At 44.3% G+C, this 15,539-nt stretch overlaps 1 protein-coding gene across 1 annotated transcript in view; it reads right to left on the reverse strand.

Moving 5' to 3' along the window:
- LOC147730819 (uncharacterized) overlaps positions 1-14,949 on the reverse strand; it is a 39,790-nt gene extending 24,841 nt beyond the window's left edge. The window contains exon 1 of the mRNA XM_086954118.1: positions 13,787-14,949. Coding sequence (XP_086810244.1) covers positions 13,787-14,949 — 1,163 coding nt within the window. The remainder of the gene's footprint in view (positions 1-13,786) is intronic.
- Positions 14,950-15,539: the final 590 nt, after the last annotated feature.

Genomic DNA, 15,539 nt, shown 5'->3' on the forward strand with positions numbered 1-15,539 from the left:
CATTAGACGGAAATGCAGGGGCATTATTATTACAGGCATGAGAAGGGAATTTCATGACAACATGGACATACATGGGGCATAGTTACATGGATAGGGTGCAAGTGGGGGACAAACTGGCCACATAAAATTTTCTATTTCCTCACTAGGAGACAGCCGTGGTGGTGGGTACTTCCTGCTGTGTGGTCTGTGCAATTGGTGGGGTTTCCTCGATGAAGCGGGGCTGCCCTGCTCCTGGATGTGGGGTGCCAGAGCTGTCCATGAGCTGTTGGAGGGCGTCGGTGTCGATGTTGGGGAGATCCTCTTCATCATCAGTCTTGTGTTGTTGTGTCTGCTCTGCAGGAGGTGTTGATTCTCCCTCAGCGATGAGTAGAGGAGATGCAGATTGACATTGTATTCACATTTATGTTCATGCATTGTGCAAGTTTACTAACAGACTGCATGACAAAGTAGATGGTGTCTGTTTGTGAGGAGATGCCTATTTGAAGCGGGACAGTTGACATTTTGACACCCTCACGGATGTGAAGTTGTACCTGTACATTGTCATTTCATAGTTTTCTGCTATGCCAAATGTGAAATACCATTTTCTGCACACAAGAGGCATCTGTTTTTATGTAAAAGTGTTGCAGTGTGTACCACATTGTTGACAATGTTGAGGTGCTCGTATTCTTATGTGTGTGTGTGCTACATTGTGGGTGAGTTGTCCCTTCAGCTCTGATTTTGCGGGCCCTTATCCCTTTCAGGCGGTATGCCTTTCACTTCTGTGCTTATTCAGTGCTGAGATGTTGCAGACAATGGTAAATTGGGCTCTTGGTCGCAGTTGTGACTCATGGGCATGGTTTGTCCACAAATGTGCTCTACTTAATTGTGCATGTGCGCCATTGTGCCCATCTCCCCCCGTCCCTTCAGTCCCTGGTTGTTACTCACCCTGTTGCTGTTGGTTCAGGTCCTGTTGTGCAGTGTCCTGTCCCCCAACTCCTGCCACTGTCTCCCCAATGATGGTCCTAGGCTGGTCCTCTCTGGGGCTTATGGGGGTCTGGTTGTCCTCTGTACTTGCTCTGGCTACCTCCATGGTGCTTCGCAGTTGTATATGTTTTGTTTGTGTTTTTTGCTGCCGCTTTTATACTAAAATATCCCACCTGACTTTTGGGACTTGCAGGTGTGGCACTGCTTATCGCAGAATGTTTTATCGCTGTTGGGCCCATCGCGGCTTTTTTCACTTTTGGATGTAGATTTTTATCGCTGTCCCAGTGATTTTATCGCGGACACTTTATTCGGTATCAGGAAACTATCGCATGTTACCAGAGTGTTGTGATTAGGCTGTTACACAGTTATTTTCCCGCGATAGATGGCAATATGAAACATTGCGTTAACCTATTTTGGCCATGATTATCGTACGTTCTTGAGAATAACCCCCTATGTTTCTCCCTTATCTCAGTTAGCCCCCATTTTTCCTCACCGGATTCACAGCACCTCATCCCCTGTCAAAGGAGTAGCCTGAAAATTAAAGCCCCCGCCCCCACTTGAAACATACCCAGGGACTTAGCTTGGTCAGTAAGATTAGGAGGGGGGTGTGAGCTTCAGATTTCCCAATAATCACCCTGGCACAAAATGTTAAAATACATTCTACCATGAGCAGGGTGCACAGGAGGGGCTTGAGGGGCAGCAAAAGGAGAGGAATGTGGATTGGTAGGGTACTAAGTGAGAGCACACACCTTAATTTGTGAAATAACCAACATTTTTGAAGTATTTTCAAACAGAGCGACGGGGAGAGTGTGTGCGTTTTTGTCTGTGTGTGTGTAAAGATTCTGGTTGGAATCTGGCAGACACCACACCATACCCAAATGAAAGCACATGAGCCCAACTATTTATTTATCACAAAACACATTTATTAGGTAGGTGGGTTTGGCACCCCAAACACCTCCCCTGAAGCTACGCTCATGAACATATTTCTAATCACGCCTTGGACGACTTCCTTTCATCCCTTTATCCTTCTTCCACCTATCTATCCAATAACCCTTCCATTTATTCAATCAGCCCTAGGAACTTCCCTTCACCTGTCCATCCTTCCACCCAACCATTCATATATTCATGTGTCCTTACATCCATCTTTTCACCAATCCATCCTTTCACTCTTCTCCAACAATGTATTCTTAAATCCATCCATCCATTCAACCATCATGCCTTCCATTCTTTCATACTTTCATCTAGCAATACTTTCACTCTTACATCAATGCATGCATTCTTTTACCCCCTTTTTCATACTTTCCTTTAACTCTTTCCTCCCTTCCTTCCTTCTCCCCTTCTTTGTTTGACTTTTATAGCAACCTATCTTTTGTTCTCTCATTCTTACTCATTCTGTCTCATCCCCTCTCTTTAGAATTTTCTCTCTTCATTATTTCTGCTTTTCTGTTTCCCTCACTTTGCATGCCAGGCTAAACCTACAACTCTCTTTCATTGTTATTCACAGTGTGTTATTTATTAGCACTTTCTCTGAAGACCCGTTGCCAGAAGTGGGCCATAAACAACTAATAAGGTTTAAGTGGGACAGAGTTCAGCCAATGGTCAAATTGGGCAGGATCGGCAGGGCAAACCGTACCTCTACCTCTTTTATTAATTGGATTCCGTTCTCCTACCTTTTGATTTTAAACATGCATCCCAGGATGGCAGAAATAGCCAAGGCCTATAGATAAGGCTCGGTGTTCGTGGATGTTCGGGATGGGGGGGCGGTCAGAGAAGGAAAAGGTCTCTGTCTCTTCCTTCCTGCCAAGACAAGACAAGGACAGTGTCCACTTCTGCTCTGTCCCCTCCTCTTTCTTCCTCTTATTCCCTCTCTTTTTGCCTAGCTCCTCCTCACTTAATGAAAACCGTGACTTGAAGAAATAGTTTTCACCCTCTCTTTCCTTCTTTCGTTTATTTATTCCTCTGTAAAATGGATCCAAAAAAGAAAAACACTTTTACTGGAATTGTCGACTTTTTCTACATGTGAAGAGTCAGGAGGGAGAGAAATAAAAGGTTCAAAATATGAAAAATAAATACATAAGTGGCTGCAAAGTGGCCACACTGATTTTATTCACACTCAAACACATCAGCGCCACTTTACAGAGTTTGCAGATGAAGGAACATTGTTTTCCCTTGATGGGGAAGTGCACTATTCCTGGAGGTACTGTAATACCTGGTTGCTGGGTGGATTGGAAAACAAAATGTGTACTACAGCTCTGTGTTTATGGGTTTGGTCTTTTAAACCATACTGATTATGTTTTCCATTCTGATTATTAAAGAGAACCCCTAACCATGGTCATACATTCTAAATTCAAAGTTTGTGTTTTCCAGACCAGTCACTATGAAACTATGCTGCCTACTAGTATGGTTCTTATGTGACTCCGACGCCTTGTAGTCCTTTGTGTTATGTAACAATTCATATACAGTGATTTATACACGTATGATTGATTGTCTCTGTGCAACATGTGTGATGTAAAGTGCTTTGACACTGTACACTGGTAAGAGTGGCACTGTAAATCAAATTAAAATCATCTGAGAGAAAGTGCGATTATGAAGACTTGGTGGGCACTGTTATAGGGTGGTAGTGAGGGAGTCCGTGGCGGAGGTAGTCATTGGGGGGCACCAAAAAACATTGTTGCACAGGATGCCATTAGCGCTAAAGGTCAGTCCGCCTCACCCAGTAGTATCTCCATTGGCCTTGTTTCAGCAGTAGTAGCTGCAACTCACCAGGGATAGGCAATCCAGGATTTGCACACACACCAAACTAAGTTTGTAAACTTCACGGTGTCTCTGCTTCATGCACAAGCACTTTTAACATGTATGCCTGCTGTGGGGCCCCTGGATTTACACAGAAATGGGATTCAAAATTATGCCACAGTGTTGACTAAATTATGCAGCAAGAAACATTCTGCAACGTAATGTAATATATTTTCTGATACTTTATTATTTTAACATTTTTACACATGCTAACAGACTCTGCAAAGATTTTGCCTCTTTAGTACCAGTGTAACATACAAATGCGGCAGTGAGAAAGGCGATCAATCAACTTTTGCAAAGGGCTGTCCACGTCGCAGCAACACACGTCAAATTTTTTTGTAACTTTTGATCCTTTTGAGCTACAAACAATTTATTAGTTAAAATAGTAAGACTATGCACCAGATCTTGTATTATGTGGCACATATGGCAGAGCCATAATTATATAGGAAACATTTGCAAACTAGGATATTTTGCTATTTATGTTTGAACTGCTCTTGTGGAAAAAGAGAGGAGAAGTGTTGCTGACAGAAACTCCATGGCTCAGAAAAAAATGGCTTGTGTTTACACTTTTAAGCGAATTTGGGGAATTTTGTGATTGGAAACATATCCTTCTTTGTGATTGTATTTCAATGTCAATACCTCATATTAAACCTTAAATAATCATGTGTATCCATTAGTTGAATTAAATAACATACTAAGCTGTAATTGGGCAGTGAAATGCCAAGCAAATACATTCTGCCAACATCTCTGACTCCGCCCACTGATCCTATCCGCGGGTTAATCCTGCCCTCTGATTCTCCACTCACAGTTCCTACTACCCTTTTTTTTCCCTCTTTGACCATTGAGTTCAGCAGAACATTGGGCCAGAAGGCAGTCCCCACTCGAGCTGCCAGTGGGGCTCTTCATACACCACAGCTCTGTGACCATATACTGTCACTACCGCTACCTCTTCGCCTGCCTCCCTCTCTCCGCCTCCATTCCCCTTTTCCACTAATTGCCTTCTTGGGCTCTCTTTCCTCATCAGCCTTTTCACCTTTCCTCATGCCCTTTACCCTCCTCTCTTTCCACCCTTCTCTTCCCGTCCATCCCCTCAGACCTTTTATCTTCACTGTGACCCTTGACCTCTTCCCCCCACCTTTTCCTCTTACCTCTGTCTTCTCTCCCGCCCTATAACTACCTAGGCCTCTCTCCCTTGTGAACTGAGCTCATTACTTCATCATTTCCCCCCCCCCCCCTTTCTTCATTTCTTTAATTATGAAAGATCGGATCTGCATGTACCAGTTAACCCCGCAAAGAAGTACAAAAGCCCACAGCTGTTTGTTCCATCTGCCGCATCCCAAACTTTGTGTCCCTTAGTATTCTCCTGCATTTTTGTGTTTGACTATATGATTGACCACTAATCTAAGATGCCAGCTGAACACCACCTGCAGGGCTTACTTGTGACACTCTCAGTATTTGCTGGGCCAGGGGCTGGGGTGACCAAAAAAAGGCTTGAACACTCATTTGCCCTCAAGCTCATATTCACTGTACAACCTTATCACGGTTGCTGCCAGTATTTATAGCTTTTGTGGGTGCATCAAGGCTACACTTAAGGGATGAGGCCTTCTGCACCACCTTATAAAGTTAAGTAAGCACTAGTGTTACGGCGGGATTTTTGATCTCTCATCAGATCACTATAGATCTAGATCCCAACTCAGGTCGACTGAACCTTTGTTACCTGTCATAGAGTAAAAAGCAATCCACTACTAGGTTAATCAATTCAAGACTTTACACAACTCTGAAGAACCACTGACTACGAATACGTTTTAAAGTTTTATTATAAAGACAAAGATAACTGGAGATACAAACATCTCAATATAAGGTTCAAAAAATACACTGGCATCAATACAAACATGAATTCTCTAAAGGTTCTTAAGCGACAAAAGAGTATCACCAAAACTAATTCAAAGATCAGCAAGTTTGCAAGAATAGACACAAGTTGTAACTTGAGCGTCATTTACAAAAGGAAGAAAAATCCAGATTAGACTGTCCCTACACTAGACTAAGTGACATCCCTACTTAGCGGAATCTTAACCTAAAAAGGTGTCAGCCGTGGTGACTTCCAAAGAAGATCACTCACTTTCCCTTAGTCTTTGTTGTAAATCTGTGCATCGCAGTTATGCCTTATCTGCCTACCCATCCGCTCTCTTAGGTTCCTCAGGCCATCTGCTCTAACTCCACCCAGGGGTCCTGTCCCTAATACAAAATCACAATTACAGTTGAAACGCCCCTCAGACACGCCCCTCACGTACACCCCTCACGTGGTGTCGGTTCTGGCTTTTTCCATGCTGATAGTCCTCTGGGCTCCTTGTTAGCGTTGACCTTGCTTCCCAGGCTCTTCTCCGGCAAGACAGTACCCCCCAGGAAATTCCTGAACCCTCCTCCAGGCCTGTGCCTGTCTCCCAGAACAGAGCTCTATTCATCACTCTCTTGATTGGAACCCCCTCGCACCTGCAAACAGACACCCATGAAGTGGGCCCCAAATTCTGGCCTCCCGCTTATCTCACAAGTCGTAAACCTTCAAGCATGGTCCACAATTTATGCTTAACACGACCTGATTCTAACTAGCACATGCAGATCAAAAGAAACGACCTTATCTCTCCAGGCCTACTAGAATTACATGAAGCGGGCCTGTGCACTCTATGAACCTTTATTTCTCAGCCTAAACAGTATTCTAACTTATTACACACAACTGGTTATAGGAAACACTTCTAATAAACATATATTTTCAGTTCTATGATCAATAATACTTTGAATTATAACAACAGTAATCCATATCATGTGAAATTGTAAAGGCACGTTTTCTTTCTCAGTGAACTGCCATGAGGCCTACACATTTCTACGTTTGACAGCATTACATTCTCCTCTGCAACAGCCACATAACATGGAATTTAATATCATTCTAACATCTCTAAACACTCCTACATTAGCTTTTCACACTGATATATGCACTCTGTAATAATTAAACACTCTTATATGTATGCACTCTATAAATTTGACACTCTTATATGTTCCTTTAACTAAACTGGTGCAACGTGCTTCTAAATATGGTGCACCTCTACATTTTACTTGATTTGCGCTCTCTCAGTTCCCCCCTTTAATGACCTTCAGAGGTCATCACCATCACAACACCATCCTTGAGAGTATGAATTGAATCAAACAGAACTCGTTGCAATGCTCCCTCGCTTCATCATCTCTAGAGCCCTCAGACTCCTGTACTGGTTATCCTGCATCGCAGCTAACCTCTGCTCCTGCTCTCTCATAGATCTTTGCAACCTATTTGACCTATACCATTGATACAGCCGCACCAACCCCCACAATGTGATTACACAAATCACTATTATGATGATAGGTTTCAGTATGTACCAAATGAAACTCTTCCCTAGATTGGCAAACCAACCTCCAACTTTACCCATTCCATGACCCACTTTTTCCCACACATTCACCTGTGTCAGATCTTCAATCTCATGATTAATTTCAGTGATGTTCTGTATATATTTCTCAAGAGGTTTTGAATTGTCTGGAATGTAAGTGCAACATTCCTGGACCTTCAAAGCCTTACAGACTCCTCCCTCTTTGGCTAACAGAACGTCTAGAGCAAGTCGGTTCTGGAGAACCATTGCCCTTATCGATTGTATCTCTCCCTCCACCAGCATTAATGATCTAGCAGTACTGGCAGATAATCTATCTACAACTGTTGCCAATCTCCTAATCTTGACATCATTCAGTATTAGCCCTAAAAGAGGGAACATAGCACCAAATACGTCTCCAACTACCTCATCATTGCTTACATCCCTTCTCCCTCTAGCTTGACTTCTTCCCTCTATGATTTCTAGATCCTTAGCATGATATATTTTGGGGAACACAATTGCTAAATAACATGATCCGTACCAATTATCCGGTAGTTTCACATATGCATTTCTTCCACAGACAAAATATACATTCGGGATCACCTGCATTCCTTTCAAGAAATACTTATTATAGTATTCTATTTGGAAGGCATGTTCACAACTTACTTCTCCCACAAACACATTCTCATAATAGGTTTTACCCCTGTATATACATAGTTTCCCTCTTTGCACTCGATCTAAAGCTATTGGACCATTACTACCCTTCCTCTTGTGTGACTTTTCCTCCTCGGTCCAATCTGTTTTCCATTGGCCCGAAGCCTTTAGGATCTTCTGCCTCCTATATCGATCATCCACCTGCCCTATAAACTTTTTCTCAATTTCTGACACTTTACAAGTCAAATTATTTCTTCGGGCATATGAAGTATCCAGCGTTCTCCAAGGAATGAAAAATTTCCTTAATCGATCCCACTTGTTCATATGCTTGTAGGCCGGGACCTCTGGTAAAACAGCGTCAAAGTTTGAAAAATAATACTGAAAGCTATCAGGTTCATAAAATATACTATGCAACAAACTACATGTGATTCCATAAGTCAATGGAAGATGATGGTACCTAATACCTTCGTCTACAGAAGCTGGCAATTGCATGCAGACGTAACAGTCCTTTGCATCCATAGCATCAATGTATTCATAAAGCAATTTAGCGTATGCATTTGATTTGAAATTTCCTTGTGATTCATCTACGTGCAACCTACGAGCTTCTGCTGCTAGCAAAGCTTTATCCTTCTCTGTATTGTCCCCCCTTTTGCCAGCAGTAGTAGGTTTCAATGTTACTACAACTTTTGCTTCTTTTGTTGCCTTCTCTTCATTTTCATGTCCCACTATATATGATACAGTAACTACTAGAACTATAAGAAAAATTACTCCCACTAAAAGTGTGCCTACTATGCATTTTACTCTGCGGTTCGGGTTGCCGGCCTCCATGATCTCAAGACAGTGTAGTTCTAAATTTCTACCACAACACAAAGTCTCTTTTCTATGTTCTTCAACAGTGTTTTCCTTGCTTATTCGGTCTTTTCGAACCACACCTGGAAGCTGATAATCCCTTTCGCAAGATCAGTCTTTTGAATTATAGCAACAGACAACCCTAGCCCTTCTCCATCCACTAAATGGAAGAGTTCCTAAATTTCTTCTTCTTCCTCTTGGCTCTAGGTTATCTCTCAATCTTGCTTATTTATAAAAGTCTTTAGCAGTCTGTAATCATGCGTGTTCCAGCAGCTCTAATCACGTATTCTAGAATTTCTAAGCGAAGAATGATCTCCTCGAGTGCTGGTATCGTTGGACCAAAAGTTGGAAATTCTACTCTGTTTAAAACCAGTTCTCTTATTATGCTCAGATAAAGAGGATTGGGGACAGTGAGTGTCAGCAACCCTTCGATCTCAAGTCCAGGTACCAACAACACCACTTCCAATGTTATGATTGGGTCAGTACTGGTCACTGTCACTTCCCTCACCCTCCCGGGTTTCTCCGCGCACTAGACATCTGCTGCTAGGTAGGTCCACTCAGGAGTGGCGTATCTTCTGCAGGGCACTCGCACCCTCCTTGATCTTCTTGGACCCTCCTGTTCTCGATTCTGTGCACCTTCGTCCAGATCTGAGTCTTCAGATATAGGAGCAAGGGTTCTCTCTGGAGTTGGCTTCAAGCTCAGCCTCTTCTTCCTTTCAGGCCAACTAGCTTCTCCACGCCTTGTTCTCCTATTTCTTGTCCTCACACTCGGTTCTTGATCACTTGTGATTTGATCAGTGTCTGAGCCGTATTCACAGCAACTTTCTCCTTCTGTGGCAACGTCAGTTTCACTGTCGTCCTGTCTTTCTTCCGCTTGATCTGAAGCACTCCCAGCTTCCTCCGACACCCCCACAGCTTGACTGATCCCCTCTAGTGGTTCGCCGTCCACAGCTGGATTTTCATCTGTGAGAGGAGCTGTTTCTTCCAGGGGTGCTGGAACTCTTCGAGTGTGGGAGGCGTGAATCCAATTTGGCAGTCCTCCACACTTTACAGCAGTATTCGTTGTCAGAATTATCTGGTATGGCCCCTTCCAGCGCACGTCTAGGCAGTTCTTCCGGACGTGCTTCTTCACCAGCACCCAGTCACCAAGGCACAGGTCGTGACATAGGTCTCTGGAAGATGGAATTTCAGCAGCCTGCACCTGAAGAGACACAGAATGAATGACATCAGAAAGTCCCTTGCAATAATCCAGGATCAGATCATCTGTGATATTCAACAAAGCTGTAGTTGGAACAGATGGAAGTCTCATTCGCCTCCCCATTAAAACCTCGTGTGGGGAGAGGCCTGTTCTCCTGTCTGGTGTGCTACGCATACTCATGAGTACCAATGGCAGGGCATCAGGCCAGCTTAAGGACGTCGATGAACACACTTTGGCCATTCGGGATTTTATGGTTCCATTAATCTGCTCCACGATCCCTGAAGCCTGTGGTCGATAGCTACAGTGCAATTTCTGGTCAATATTTAATGCAGAGCAAAGCATCTTCACAACTTCACTGTTAAAATGTGTCCCTCTGTCTGATTCCAAAAAGGTCAGCACCCCGAAGCGTGGTATTAACTCTCTAAGCAACAACTTTGCTACTGTGAGTGTATCGCATCTGCGTGTAGGGTATGCCTCGACCCATCCGGAAAACATGCATACAACCACCAGAACATACCTGAGGCGGTTGCATTTTGGCATCTCAATAAAGTCTAATTGCATTCGGTTGAAAGGCCCACCAGACCTCCCAATGTGACTCAATGTAACTGGTGTCCTTTTCCCTATGTTCAATTGCTGACATGTTACACACCTCTGACACACTGCTTCTGCGGCTACTCTAAACTTGGGATTATACCAAGTCTGCCTAAATACCCGCAGCATGGCATCTCTTTCTAAATGTACTGGACCATGTATCTGTCTTGCCATTGGACTCACTAATTCATCTGGTAATACTGCCCTTCCATCTGCTGAAATCCACAAATCCATTTCACTTTTTACACAACCTGCAGTTTCCCATGTCTTTTTCTCAAAATCTGATGCGTTCTCTTGCATGCCTTTTAAATCATCCCAAGTATCAACTGTTTCGTGCATCATGTTTAACTCTGTCTTTTCCTGTGTCCCACCCACTTCCACTTCCGTGAAGGAGTATTCTTGCTCTGCACAGTTACGAGCAACCTCGTTGGCATAACGATTTCCTTGGGACACAAAATCTGTACCTTTGGTGTGTGCTACGCATTTAACAACGGCAATAGCTGCCGGACCTTGTAACGCTTCTAACAATAGTCGCACAAACTCCCCATTTCGGATAGGCGAACCTGAGGAGGTCATGTAACCTCTCTGAGACCACAATTGCCCAAAGTCATGAACTACACCGAAACCATATTGGCTATCCGTGTAAATGGTGACTCGAATTTTTCTACCTGCTAAACAGGCACGTGTCAATGCAATGATTTCAGCTACCTGAGCGGAGTGTACTCCTTCCAGGCAAGCGGCTTCTACAACTCCAGTAATGGTGCAAACAGCATAAGCTGCTCTCAACTGACCCGTATTGTCCCTTACACATGAGCCATCAACAAAGAAAATTTCATCAGGGTCAGTCAACGGCTCATCTACAATATCTGGTCTTGGCTTGGTGCATAGTTCAGTCACATCAAGGAAATCGTGATCTTCACATTCCTCGGCTTCTATATCATTAGATAGTGGCATCAAAGTGGCAGGATTCAAAACAGAGCACCTCTTAAGGGTCACGTTCTCCGCAGCAAGAATAACTTGCTCGTAGCGCGTGAGCCTATTATTGGTCAAGTGCTGTGTCTTGGTCCTGGTCATTAACAGTTCTACAGAATGAGATACATACACCACTAATTGATGTCCCATTACAATACTTTCCCACCTTTCAATGCTGACACCCGTTGCAGCAACGGATTTGAGACATCCGGGCAACGCTGCCGCTACAGGGTCTAAAGCAGCCGAAAAATATGCAACTGGTCTACGGGCATTTCCATGAATTTGTGCTAGGACTGACAAAGCACAACCTTCCCTTTCGCAACAGTAAAGTAAAAATGGCTTTTCGTAATCAGGCATTCCCAAAGCTGGAGCACGACACAAGTCCTCTCTCAGCTGTAGGAACGCCATCAAACAATCCTTGTCCCATAGTACCGGATCACTCACCTCCTTGTGCGTCAGTTTTTGTAAGGGTTTTGCTTTCAGGGAAAAGTTAGCTATCCACTGTCGGCAATAACCAACTATTCCTAGGAACATCCTGACCTCTCTTTGTGTCGTAGGCGAATTCATCTTCATGATCGCCTCTATCCTGTCTGGTGACACCTTCCGCTTTCCTTTTTCAATTTGGTGACCCAAGTACTGTACTTCTGTCAGACAGTACTGTAATTTGCTCGGAGACACCTTATGCCCATTTTCAGCTAAATGGTTCAACAAGGTGATGGTGTCTATCTTACAAGCTTCTTCTGTGTCTGACGCAACAAGTAGGTCATCTATGTACTGAACTAGAATCGAGTTCTGTGGTAGTACTAGACTTTCAAGATTTTTCTTCAGTAGCTGGTTGAAAATCGATGGGCTTTCTGTATACCCCTGTGGGATATGACACCACGTTAAGACGCGATTTTCAAGCTTAAATGCAAAAAGAAACTGGCTCTCCTCATCTAATGGAATTGAAAAGAAAGCCTAGCAAAGATCTATCACTGTGAACCATTCAGCTTGGAATGGTATCTGAAACAATATCACTGATGGATTCGGTACCACTGGACAACGTGAAACAACTATGCTATTAACCTTTCGGAGATCCTGTACTATTCTAAATTTCCCGCTAGGTTTCTGCAAACCCATAATCGGGAAGTTGCATGGACTACCCACGATTTCCTTCAGTATTCCCTGCTTAATCATGGAGTCGATCACGGGTTTTATTCCTGCAATCGTCTCCGGGGTCAATTTGTATTGAGGCATTCTTGAATATTCAACATTTGGTTTTATCATGATTTTCACTGGTTCTACTCCTTTAAACAATCCTATCTCTTCTCCAGTGAAATCCCATACTTCAGATGACACAGTATCTCTTAAGTCCCAGGGGAGCTCTTCCACCGTCAGGGTAGGATACAGTTCTATGCATACCTTTGAATTTGCAACTTTAAAGGTGGCGTCATTGTCGTTAGTCTGTACCTCTACTCCCTGAGGCGTGCAGTATATTGTGCAATATAGTTTGCACAATAAGTCTCTTCCTAACAGACACACAGGGCTAGAATCACATACTACAAACTGATGTTCATCGCTGTAGTTTCCTATTCTCACTAGCACTGGTTCTGTCAAAGGGTTAGTCATTCTCCTATTTGCGACTCCTACCACTTGAATTGTTTCCCCCGACATTTGCAGATCCGGAACCACGGCTGATCTCAAAGTTGATCGAGTAGCTCCGGTATCTACTAAGAATGTCGTAGGACACCCCGCCACCTCAGCCTCAACAAACGGTCCTCTGTGGTCCACCTCTAGAACTGCCCCGAGGGTACAGTCCTCTTCTCTACTCACACTCCGTCCAGTCAGTGGGTCAACGTAGTAACACTCTTCCCCTCCTACTAAAAGAGACATTTGTCTATAGATCTTGCCCCCCGTCGTAATCTTTGGTGGTTGCGGGAACTGGGCTCGAGGAGCCGAAGTCCCCCCTTTGGCCACCATACCCTTAGGTACTGTCACCCCTTGTACTGGAACGGTCTGAACTTCCTCCTCCTCTACTTCCAGTTCCCCGTTTTCAGAGTTATAGGGACACTCGCGTTTCCAATGTCCCACCTGGTGACACTGGTGACACTTTGTCGTCCTTTTCAAGGTAGCAAAGTCTACTCTAGGTCTCGGATTTTCCTCGTTGTCCCTATTCTGACTATTTGAACTCCTTCCCATAGTCCCTGTTCCCTGTTGCTGTTGTCCACCTTTTCCAGCCGACTGCATCTGAACCATCATCAACTTCTCCTTAAGTTTCTTTGCTTTGGAATCTATTTCATCACTGCAATACCTTGCGTACCTCAAAATTTCATCCAATGGTTTGTTTTGCCAGCAAATTAAGTGTTGCTGAATCATCAAACAAATATCAGGTCTCAACCCCAAAACGAACTTCGATACAAACTGTCCTATGTCTTTGGGATCCATTACATCTAATCCACTGTATTGTTTAAATGTTTTCAGCAATCGCTCATAAAATTCATGGACTGTGTCCTTGGGTTCCTGTCTAGTTCGGTCTATTTTCACCCAATCTATATCCTGTGGTGGTACCTTCTCTTTCAGCCATATCATCACCTTTTCATATTTTATCATTACTCTTTCTGACGGACCATTAGTACGAGCATCTCTTTTTGGTTCTTCTGTGGGCCATTCAACACTAACTTTGCATGCTGTCCACAAGTCTCCTGGGACCACAATATCAAATAAGGTGTTCAAATCAATCCACAGTACTTTGGAGATCTTCACAAACCTCTCTACCTGTTTGTACCACTCTACTGGATTCTCTCTTAACTTCGGAAATGAATTGGTAAACGCAGCCAAATCTCCCCTACTCCAGGGCACATGTACATAACTCCCATTCAATATTTCTCGCAAAGGGAATGCCTCCATCCGCATTGGCCCTCCCTCCGGGGACATCACAATCGCGCTCTGCCTGACAGTCCCTTTCTTGGACCACCTTTCTTCCCATTTATCCAGATCCCTCCATGCCCTCATTCCTGTGATCAGTTCCCTTATGTGTGTTTTTAATCCAATTGTCCTCCTCTCATCCAGGTCCTGATCTGAATAATGCAACCTATGGTTACCCTGTAATGTCTTTGTTCTCGACAAGTCTACCATATACTTGTCCGCCAGTTCAGACAATTTCTCGTGAGTTGCTTTTGCCTTCCGAGTAATATCCTTTGATATAAACAGCACCTCATCTTGCTCGTACATGTCAATCCTTTCTAGAGGCAACGTACCATCTATTATCTCGTCCAGATCAGATTTTAAACTGGTCACATCGAGCCTTTTTGCCTTTATCACAGCTTTCAGTGTGTTGTCTCTGGAGAGCCCATTTACGTCTCTCCCATCACAGCTCTGAGTCTTACGTCTGGGCTCAGGCGTGTTATGGGGAGTCCTCCCATGCTCCCATCTCTCCAGGTCCCATGCAGTTCCATCCTCTCTTGGTGTATGGTGAAATACTGCTCGATTCCCCATACTCCCACATCTCCCATTCTGCCTGGTGTCTCTAGGTGCATGGTAAGACACTCCATAATTCCCCATGTTTTCGCAATTCCCCTGCTGTCCATGATCACTCGACCCATGGCAAGGCCCTTCACGGCTCCCCATGTTCCCGCGATCCCGCTCCTGCCCATGATCGCTTGACGCATGGTGAGACACCTTGTGGCTCCCCATGTTCCCGCGATTCCAATGCTGTGTTATCGCCAGGTGCATGGAGGGTGCACTTAAAGCTATCCCTGTACTCTTGCGTCCTTCACTGTGAATGAGATGAGACACCCCTCCACACTCTGTACTTCTTCCTTCTTGCTCCTGCCTACTTCCACCATGGATATGACGGGTAGCTCCTCTACTCTCCTGGCCCTTACCGTCCCACTCCTGACTGCTTTCGCTAGCCCCACAGTGAGACAATGTCCCATCGCCTCGACTTCCCCATTCAGCTTCCGCTCTTGACCTGTTACTCTGTGTTTCTGTGGCAGCATCCCATTCCCTCAAATCAGCTCTCAACTCCTTAAAGGATTTCGGCCGTAGTCCTCTCAGATCCATCGGTCCTCTCTGACCCCCCTGATCTGTTATGGGATCCACAGCTGAATCCAATGGGGTGCTCCATTTTGTCGGTCCTGGCAATTGCCTCC

The sequence above is a fragment of the Lissotriton vulgaris genome, chromosome 2_1 (genome assembly GCF_964263255.1).
Source record: "Lissotriton vulgaris chromosome 2_1, aLisVul1.2, whole genome shotgun sequence".
NCBI classification, from domain to species: domain Eukaryota; kingdom Metazoa; phylum Chordata; class Amphibia; order Caudata; family Salamandridae; genus Lissotriton; species Lissotriton vulgaris.